This window comes from Oncorhynchus mykiss, chromosome 29 (assembly GCF_057628025.1).
Source record: "Oncorhynchus mykiss isolate SJ-2025 chromosome 29, ASM5762802v1, whole genome shotgun sequence".
NCBI lineage: Eukaryota > Metazoa > Chordata > Actinopteri > Salmoniformes > Salmonidae > Oncorhynchus > Oncorhynchus mykiss.
Window position 1 is genome coordinate 36,103,954 of NC_143050.1, and position 10,875 is coordinate 36,114,828.

Genomic DNA, 10,875 nt, shown 5'->3' on the forward strand with positions numbered 1-10,875 from the left:
CCCTTTATGTGTGCTCCTAATCTCAGCTCGTTTCCTGTATAAAAGACACCTGGGAGCCAGACATTTTTCTGATTGAGAGGGGGTCAAATACTTATTTCCCTCATTAAAATGCAAATCAATTTATAACATTTCTGACATGCGTTTTTCTGGATTTTTTTGTTGTTATTCTGTCTCACTGTTCAAATAAACCTACCATTAAAATGATAGACTGATCATTTCTTTGTCAGTGTGAAAACGTACAAAATCAGCAGGGGATCAAATCGTTTTTTCCCCATCACTGTACACTATATGTACAAAGTCGCCATCCACATTTAATTGTCAGCCATAGTGCTAGTTTGACCACCAGAAGGCATCTTTGAGAAGCATTTGATAGTCTTCAATATTGGCTGTACTAGAGAATTTATATCATTTTTTGTAAGAACTCAGTATTTGGGATTGATTTTAAGTACCACCGCATATGTTCAATTGGTCAGATTATCAGAATATAGTTCATTTCCCCCCACCTTCTGATGTTCCCAGAATCTCTATGTTAACCAACGGGGTTTCAAATGTAACATCAGTAGGGTAGAGAGAGGAAAAAGGGGGGAAAAGGTATTTATGAGTGTCATAAACCTACCCCCAGGCCAACGTCATGACACGTCCCTTCTCGGAGTTCAATCTAGTCTATTCTTCAGAGAACTATATCAAATTGTTTCCTGCAAACCCACACAGACTTGTTCCCTCCTATGGTTGTCAATATTTCTCTAACTTACTTTGAAGCACACACACATATTAGATGTTTCCTTTCAATTATTTAGCATTACCTCAATGAATGAATGCTTTGTACAAGTCTTCTCCAAATTGTTATTGCTTATCATATTCTGCAACATGTTTCATAATCTTCTACAACCCTAGCGGTTTCTCGCCTCCCTTGGTGGGGAAACCTCCTTCCTTTTATCAGTTTCACAGTTGTCACAATACATTGAGTGGTTGTTTTAACTTCTTAATTCCTCTTTCACTATTCAAGCGATCAACTCACTAATGGATGAAGATGCGCTCGGCAAAGGCCATCAGAATTGCTACAGAAAAAAGGAAGAAGATCAAGCAAGCCGAGTCCCAAGCATCCCATCGAAGCGGTTGGATAGCCTTTCTTTAAAGGAGCATCGTACAGAGGGGGCAACAGTAGAAGAGACGGGTCCGGATCCCTTTCAGACAATCAGAGCCTTACCGACGTACCGCTGAAAGGCCCATCACCCTTCCTATGGAGCGCTGTTTCTGACAGAGATCCACGTCAAACGAAGGCATTTAAACATAAATACATTCATGATTTCTAAGTCCAAATGGGCTGCACTTCATGTGCAAAGTCTATGATTACTGTGAGAATAGTTTCTAAAATGTATCAATGGTAAAGTCTCTTTTTCTCGCTCTCTCTCTCTCTCTCCCACTCCATGTCGTTGTGTAAAAAGCCACCATATTGTGTCAGTCCACTAGGGACCTTTTCCTAATGTATTAAGTGTGTATGTTTATTCTGTGTTATTATTTAGTTTGCTAGTAAATAAATACTTACATCTATTTGTGTAGTACTGAATCATAAGTAAGGCTGGGGTTTTTGAAGATGCAGGAGGTTACGACTGTTATGAATGAGGTTATGATTAATACATTGACTGTTTTATGGATGTCAAATCAAATGTATTTATATAGCCCTTCGTACATCAGCTGGTATCTCAAAGTGCTGTACAGAAACCCAGCCTAAAACCCCAAACAGCAAGCAATGCAGGTGTAGAAGCACGGTGGCTAGGAAAAACTCCCTAGAAAGGCCAAAACCTAGGAAGAAACCTAGAGAGGAACCAGGCTATGTGGGGTGGCCAGTCCTCTTCTGGCTGTGCCGGGTGGAGATTATAACAGAACATGGCCAAGATGTTCAAATGTTCATAAATGACCAGCATGGTCAAATAATAATAATCACAGGCAGAACAGTTGAAACTGGAGCAGCAGCACGGCCAGGTGGACTGGGGACAGCAAGGAGTCATCATGTCAGGTAGTCCTGAGGCATGGTCCTAGGGCTCAGGTCATCCGAGAGAGAGAAAGAAAGAGAGAATTAAAGAGAGCATACTTCAATTCACACAGGACACCAGATAGGACAGGAGAAGTACTCCAGATATAACAAACTGACCCTAGCCCCCCGACACATAAACTACTGCAGCATAAATACTGGAGGCTGAGACAGGAGGGGTCAGGAGACACTGTGGCCCCATCCGATGACACCCCCGGACAGGGCCAAACAGGAAGGATATAACCCCATCCACTTTGCCAAAGCACAGCCCCCACACCACTAGAGGGATATCTTCAGCCACCAACTTACCATCCTGAGACAAGGCCGAGTATAGCCCACAAAGATCTCTGCCACGGCACAACCCAAGGGGGTGCGCCAACCCAGACAGGAAGATCACATCAGTGACTCAACCCACTCAAGTGACGCACCCCTCCTAAGGACGGTATGAAAGAGCCCTAGTAAGCCAGTGACTCAGCCCCTGTAATAGGGTTAGAGGCAGAAAATCCCAGTGGAAAGAGGGGAACCGGCCAGGCAGAGACAGCAAGGGCGGTTTGTTGCTCCAGAGCCTTTCCGTTCACCTTCACACTCTTGGGCCAGACTACACTCAATCATATGACCCACTGAAGAGATGAGTCTTCAGTAAAGACTTAAAGGTTAAGACCGAGTTTGCGTCTCTCACATGGGTAGACAGACCATTCCATAAAAATGGAGCTCTATAGGAGAAAGCCCTGCCTCCAGCTGTTTGCTTAGAAATTCTAGGGACAATTAGGAGGCCTGCGTCTTGTGACCGTAGCGTGCGTGATAGGTAAAGACCTTTTAGAGTTTAATTCGGGAGATGGTAACTCTTTAAACAACCACTCTCGTTGTGCCCCAAATTCCTAATTGTTACATGATTAATTTAATCGGGTAACAATTTAGGCACAGTTAGTTGATTAGATAAATTACAGTCATAAGATTAATGAAAGTAAAGTCACGACAAGAGACCTGAAAATAGCTGTGCAGCGACGCTCCCCATCCAACCTGACAGAGCTTGAGAGGATCTGCAGAGAAGAATGGGAGAAACTCCCCAAATACAGGTGTGCAAAGCTTGTAGTGTCATACGCAAGAAGTTTCGAGGCTGTAATCGCTGCCGAAGCTGCTTCAGCAAAGTACTGAGTAAAGGGTCTGAATACTTAGGTAAATGTCGTAAAATTCTACAAATCAGTTTTTGCTTTGTCATTATGGGGTCCTTCAACAAAGTACTGACTAAATGGTCTGAATAATGTGATATTTAAGTGTTTTATCTTTAATATGTGAGAAAACAACAACAGTTTTTGTCATTAGAGGTTATTGTGTTTGGATTGATGAGGGAGAACATGTTTTTTTTTTAAATCCATTTCAGAATAAGGCTGTAATGTAACAATGTGGAAAAAGTCAAGGGGGTCTGAATACTTTCCAAATGCACTGTAAATACCGTAGAAGTTTTATTTATTGAATTTTGTACAATACACCAGCTTGTTCAGTCATGGACATTTATGAAAACACATAAATAAAGATAATATTATGGGTTTGTTGGTTCACATGGAATTAGAGAATACGCATTCATAGGCATGCATTCTGTAAAACATGCAACCACATACACACAAACACACACACACACAGAGACAGAGAGGATTCAACATTGTCTTGTCTCCAGGTAGTGCCTGGGCAATTAGAGTCTGTTTTGTGTCTTTCATCCATTTCACAGAATAGCTTTAATATTTTTTCCTGCTGTAGTATTCCCATTCCGGTTTTCCCGTTGTAGCCCTAGGTGTGCACAGCGCTACCATGCTTTTCCCAGGAGGAGGTAGAATGTTCCTGGGATCACAGCAGAGGATACACTCCTCCTCATTGCTCTGGGTGGTGGTTAACTCCACAGGGAATATTGAGAGGAGAGGACACTCCATACATCACAACACAGAACACACACCCCAGGCTAGAGAGAGAGAGTGTGTGTGTGTGTGTGTGTGTGTGTGTGTGTGTGTGTGTGTGTGTGTGTGTGTGTGTGTGTGTGTGTGTGTGTGTGTGTGTGTGTGTGTGTGTGTGTGTGTGTGTGTGTGTGTGTGTGTGTGTGTGTGTGTGTGTGTGTGGTCTTGTGAGTTCCTCATGCTCTCATCTTTATCTCAGATATAAAAAAAAAACACCATTAGAGATTTCCTCTGTTCCAGTAAAACCCGTAGGCCATCACACAACGAACACACACTGTATTTAATAACTACTACTGCAGATCCTCTCTAAACCCAACATATTACATTACTGAGGCATTGGTCATATCAAAAACCCATATTTCACTTTTCATGTGTTTACATTAATTTCATACTTATATTAAACCATAAAGGTGCATTTCTGACACTGAACACAAGACACAAATACAGCTGGGTTGTCCCCTATAAAACATGTCCGTCACAGTGTATGAGTTCACGACAGAGGCCAATCGTCATCCAAGGTGTAAAGCAACGCTTCCCAAACTCGGTCCTCGGGACCCCAAGGGGTGCACATTTTGGTTTTTGCCCTAACACTACACAGCTGATTCAAATGATCAAAGCGTGATGATTAGTTGATGACTTGAATCAGCTGTGTAGTGATAGGGCAACAACAACAAAAACGGCACCCCTTGGGGTCCCGAGGACCGAGTTTGGGAAACACTGGTGTAAAGGATGTAATGTTCTTTGTCTGTCCTTGGACACCTGGACAAACTCCCTTCACACACTACAAGTTCTTGAACACAGAGAACTCCAGGAACACATTCTACTGCACACGTTCTACCACACATTCTCCTTCCCAATCTCTGTCCTTGCGGTGGACAGTACCTGGTAATGTCTAAGAACACTCTCCTGATACTGCATCCTTGTAGTTCAGAGTGGCCAGTCACAAGGCTAGAGGTAATGGCTGTGGGAATCCAGATATACAGACAGACTAATTATTCAACAGAGAGCAGCCTTGGTTTGCTTATAGAGAGAAAGATGCAAGCAGTGATATACTTAAGCAATAAGGCACGAGGAGGTTTGATATATGGCCGATATATCATGGCTAAAGGATGTTCTTATGCAAGACGCAACGCGGAGTGCCTGGATACAGCCCTTAGACGTGGTATATTGGCGATATATCACAAACCCCCAAGGTGCCTTATTGCTATTATAAACTGGTTACCAACATAATTACAGCAGTGCAAATAAATGTTTTGTCATAACCATGATATACCACGGCTGTCAGCCAATCAGCATTCAGGGTTCGAACCACCCAGTTTATAATGTAAATTGAGCAACATGTCCTCATGACTGATGGCCCTGTTTTGTTCCGATCACTAAACAAGCTGTAACAGAGGTTTTTTTTTCAGGTATATTGCGTCTCTCCCTCCCCTCCTCTCCCACTGCCCCCAATGGGAAAATCAGAGCATCTTGATCTACTCCAGCATTCCATAGTTCAGCCTTTTGTTAATCTGATCTAACGGAATGTTCAGCAAAGGATGGACTCAGCAGATTGTCTGTGGTTTCTTACACAAGAAAGCTAAAATCTATCCTTACAGTATATCCACTCTGGAAGTCATTGTCCTTAGTGTCCTTACACAGCATATACTCTAAAATAAGGTGTCCCTTCTACAGTATCCACTCTAGAAGTTTGTCCCCTTGGTGTCCCTACAGAGGATCTTCTTGAAGGCCTTCCTGAAGTCCTGGTTGAAGATGGTGTATATGACAGGGTTCAGACAGGAGTTGCAGTAGCCAATCCAGAAGAAGAACTTGAAGAGGGGATCTGGGAGAGTGCAGGTCTCAGGACAGATGGCCTGCAGCGAGTATGAGAAGAAGAAAGGGAACCAGCAGATGACAAACACCCCGATTACCACAGCCAGGACAAACGTGAAGCGCTTCTCGCGATTCACCATGGCCTTGCGCCGAGACATTGGCGTGACCTGAGCCTTCCCTGGCCTGTCAAAGGCCAGCTCTGTGCTGGTGGGTGTGGCAACAGTATTTTTGAACTTGTGAGAGGTCAGAGAAGAGAGAGGTTGAATTTTTAACCCTGCACCTCCAGACTTTGACCCGCCATTATTCTTAACTGTCCTGTTCCCTCCCCACCCCTTTCTTTTTCCACTCATCTCTGCCTCTGCCTCGGAGCCAGAGCTGAAGCTGTCATCATTGGTGGTGTTTCTCTGTCTCTTCTCCTGTCTCTCACCCTGTCTGTGGGTCTCCCCAGGTTGGGTGTCTGCAAGGGGGAGTGTGGGGGAGAGAGCTATGGTGGGTGAGGGAGGCTGGGGTGAGGTGGGGACAGAGGTTGGTGAAGAAGGCTGGGTCTGGGGTTGTGGTTCAATCTGTGGGCCGGTAGGGGTCTTGGCCTGGGTCTCGCTCTGGGGAGGAGGAGATGAGGGGGAGGAGACAGGGAGACTCTTCGAAGGTACGGCATTCTTGGATTGTCCGTCTGCTTTCCCTCCCTCCCCTCTGTTGTGCTGTAGTTGGCTGAGAGGCTTGGGCTGGGGGCTAATGACAGGTCCAGGTTCGTGGGCTGTTGGAGTGTTGCTAGACGCGTTGCCGGGAGTTGTGTTAAGGTTGGGTTTTTCCCCTGGCGGACATCTTGTGTGTTGCTTGGCAATCTGGTAGATCTTGATGTAGACCCCGATCATGATGAGACACGGGGCGAAGAACGAGCCGATGGTGGAGTAGAGAATATACCAACGCTCGTTGTTCAGCTCACACACCTCCACCCCTCCCTCGCTCTTATCCAGGGAGAGGAGGGGAGGGAAGGAGATGGCGGCCGAGAGAAGCCAGACCACCACAATGGCCGCCTTGATGCGCGCGGGGGTCCGTTGGGCGCCATAGGACACGGGCCGGGAGATGGACAGGTAGCGGTCCAATGAGATGGCACAGAGGTGAGCGATGGAGGACGTGCAGAAGAGGACGTCCAACGCCAGGTAGATCTCACACCACAGTGAGCGGAACGCCCAGTATCCCTGGAGCTCATTGGCCAGCGAGAAGGGGATGATGAGGGTAGCCACCAGGATGTCGGCTGCGGCCAGCGAGACCAGGAAGAGGTTCTGTGGGCCGCGGAGCGAGCGCGAGGTCAGTACGGCGATGATGACCAGGATGTTGCCCACGATGGTGAGGATCATCATGAGGGTGATCGCGGTGGCGAACAACGCAGTGGCCTCTGGGGAATAGGGTGCGGTTCGCAGTACTGTCTGGTTGCAGGGGGTGGGGCCAAAGGTGAAGCTGATGTTCAAGTTCACCCTTGGCCCTGACAGGCATGTAATATCTGGGATCATGGCCATGGCGATGCCAGCTGAAGCTAGAATTTTGGAGAAAACTCAAACTCACAGGGACAGGGAATTCTGTTTAGAGTGAGTGAAGGCGAAAGAAGAGATAGGTTTCTGTTATCTGCTAGCTTAATCCCTTGAGGAAGACTTGTTGTCCAGTGAGAGTGCAGTAAATGGAGGGGCTCTGACGCAGAAACAGAGACATGGCTGTTGGGCTCAAGAGGCGTCCACTTGGAACTTTATGCACTAGATGATTGAATTAAAATGAGAGAGAAAAAAAAGATTGTACCGCTTTGCCCAAGGCATCACCGAGACTAACAACTTTTCCCGTGTGAAAATATAATTTTGTTCCTCCAGTCACGCACTTTCTCTTTCATGTCTCTTTTCAACATCCAGGTGCGGATATATCCACTAAATCGTTATTGGATATTCAAATAAATAATTACTTTATTAATCTCATTTAATCAGGCAATTAAATGACTAAGTATCTATTATCTAACACACACACCGCTGATGCTTGGATAGTTATTCTTCTGGGGAAAATTATTAAATTGCTTGAACAAGCGCTAGAAAAATGTGTCATCCAAACGTAGTGCTTGAAGCAGTAAAGGTCCTTCAGGCAATCCATAGACCGTGTTCTATTTAAATTAAATGCATTGAAGTAAAACGTCCTTAATTATAGCCTACCATGAAATCGGAACACTCCCCGAATCTCACCAGCGCAATGAAGCGCACCAGGACGCAGAGACGCATGGAATGATACTTGGGCTGATGAAATGCCTTTTAAAAAGTTGCTATTCATTCACATTCGTAGTGAAACCATATCACGCAGTAGAGACAGTTTGAAGATGTAAAAAGTCACCCAACAATCTGCGCTCCTCAGCTTCCATCTGTCCAAAAGGACTAGGTGCCGAAACGAGACCCGCACTGAGCCGTCATCGTCAATAAATAAGGAATGAGTCCGAGAAGACTTCAGCCACAAATATCAGATCAGTTAATTAAATTGTAGGGAGAGAAAAAACAAACATATTCCTTTATCTTTCGATTGTTTGATATAGAGTATAGGCCTATGCTTTATAGTTCCTCTGAGCGCTGTGAAAGACTGGAATAAAAAGGGTGATGACAACACCTCACTGATTACATGATGATAATGTAATCATATTTATCCCCATTATACTGAATTATTCCTCTCTTTTTTCCCGGTCTTTGATTATGCGCAACTCGACCAGGTCCACTTTCTGTCAATGACGCACCGATAACAATAAAGACGCACTTATTTCTGATTCAACTTCATTTTTCCTTCAATAGTGGTTGAATAATAAGCATCTCTTGCGTATCCAGTTTGATGTTACTTTTTCTTTCACAAAGACGCACCGGCTTCGTGCCCCGTCCAACTGAGCCCCGTTAACTGCCCGAGCCGGGTTAATAACCGCGCCTCGATCTCCGCCCGTCTAACAGAAATGATGTCACGCAGCGTCAGGCAGTGGACCCTGTGACCATCACTGAGACATACACTCTACACAAACACACGCTATACACACACGCCTACGATGCCAATGCAACCAGTGCGACACAGCCTGTTGAGGTGCAGAGTTGAGATAGCTGTATTGATCTGGCTGGTAGTGTGGTTTTAGATGGGATGGCAGCAGTGGAGGCTGCTGAGGGGAGGAAGGCTCATGATAATGGATGGAATAGAATGGCTGGAATGGAGTGAATGGAATAATATCAAGCATGTGTAGGATGCCAGTCCACGGACTCCATTCCAGCTATTCTTATGAGCCGTCCTCCCCTCAGCAGCCTCCACTGGAGGGCAGAGGGCATGAGAAAAAACATCATATCTTCCTCTCTGAGACAGAGGAGAGAGAGAGAGAGAGAGAGAGAGAGAGAGAGAGAGAGAGTGTGTGTGTGTGTGATGGGCAGAGAGTAGAGGGCAGACAGAACCATTCGTCAAACCCAGCAAACACTCAAAACCACCTAGTGTCTTTACTGGACCAGGAAATGAGCAACTGACAGAAAACTCACACACAAGGTCTCAGGTAAGGAAGGATTATATTCAATGATACAGCGTAGTGCCGAGAAACTTCTTAACCATGAAGCACGAAGACATGGCCATGCTCCATTTCACCAAAGGTACAAAATAATAATGGCTAATAATCATTTGAATTATACAAAAATTGTTGGCCCAAGTTCTACGTCCAGTCTCTCCTCTACTCAAATTTCCCAATGGCTGAGAATAATATAGGATGTTATGCTAATTACAGTCCATCCCCAAAGCAGCCGTTCAGCTTTCCTTCAGTCCGTTTTTTAGGCTGGTGCTCCTCTGTCTCCTAGTGGTGGCGGCAGGCTCCTGCAGCCTGAGAGACAGGGTGGAAGACGTGGGATTCCCATGGACTTTAAAGCTCAATTCCGTTGTTGCTACAAACATTTTAGACTTAGAAGTTAATGATAAACAGTATGCCCATAGATTCTTACACAATAAAAACGTGTAAATACCTCATGAGCTTAGTTCAACTGTTGTACCCTATCAGAGCCCAAGAAATATGTTTGCTTTGCTCCAATGTTTGTCAGTAATGTAAACAAACACTGTATAGCCTCAAGACATGGTTAAAACTACACTGAACAAAAATGTAAAATGCAACAATTTCAAATATTTTACTGAGTTACAGTTAAGGAAATCCATCATTTGAAATAAATAAACTAGGCCCTAATCTGTGGATTTCACATGACTGGGCAGGAGCTCAGCCATGGGTGGTGATGGGCCCACCCACTGGGTAGCCAGGCCCAGGGCTTTATTACAGACAGAAATACTCCTCAGTTTCATCAGCTGTCCAAGTGGCTGATCTCAGAAGATCCCGCAGGTGAAGAAGCCGGATGTGGAGGTCCTGGGCTGGCGTGGTTACACGTGTTCTGCAGCTGTGAGGCCAGTTTGACGTACAGCCAAATTCTCTAAAATGACGTTGGAGGTGGCTTAAGGTAGAGAAATTAACATTAAATTCTCTGGCAACAGCTCCAGTGGACATTCCTGCAGTCAAAATGGCAATTGCATGCTCCTTCAAAACGTGTGACCAAATTAACTTTTAAGAAGGCACACCTGTTAATGTAAATGCATTCCAAGTGACTACCTCATGAAGCTGGTTGAGAGAATGCAAAGAGTGTGCAAAGCTGTCATCAAGGCACAGGTTGGCTATTTTGAAGAATCTCAAATCTAAAATACATTTTGATTTGTTTAACAATTTTTTGGGTTACTACATGATTCCATACGTGTTATTTCATAGTTTTGATGTCTTCACTATTATTCTACAATGTAGAAAATAGTCCAAATAAAGACAAACCCTGGAATGACTAGGTGTGTCCAAACTTTTGACTGGTACTGTCTATATCCATTGATTCTGGAATAATATAACTTATACATGCCTCATGAGCTTAGTTAGTTCAACTGTCACACTCCATGAGAACCCAAAATAGAAGCTTGTTTTTCTCCAATGTTTGTAAACATTGTACATGTAAACAAACACTGTATTTCCTCATAACATGGTTAAAACAATACTTTTGATATCGTGGATGGTCGGTCCTTGCATCCATA

General features: G+C 44.6%; 1 protein-coding gene across 1 annotated transcript; it reads right to left on the reverse strand.

The window, feature by feature from the left end:
• Nucleotides 1-3,463: 3,463 nt before the first annotated feature.
• On the reverse strand, nt 3,464-8,919 carry LOC110509640 (alpha-2B adrenergic receptor). The gene has a single exon (XM_021590648.3). It carries the CDS (start codon nt 7,305-7,307, stop codon nt 5,661-5,663), a length of 1,647 nt encoding a protein of 548 aa, XP_021446323.2. The 5' UTR covers nt 7,308-8,919; the 3' UTR covers nt 3,464-5,660.
• Between the last annotated feature and the right edge of the window lie 1,956 nt (nt 8,920-10,875).

Excerpts from the sequence above, each read along its gene's own strand:
- LOC110509640 (XM_021590648.3), bottom strand. The coding sequence starts at position 7,307 with ATGGCCATGATCCCAGATATTACATGCCTGTCAGGGCCAAGGGTGAAC.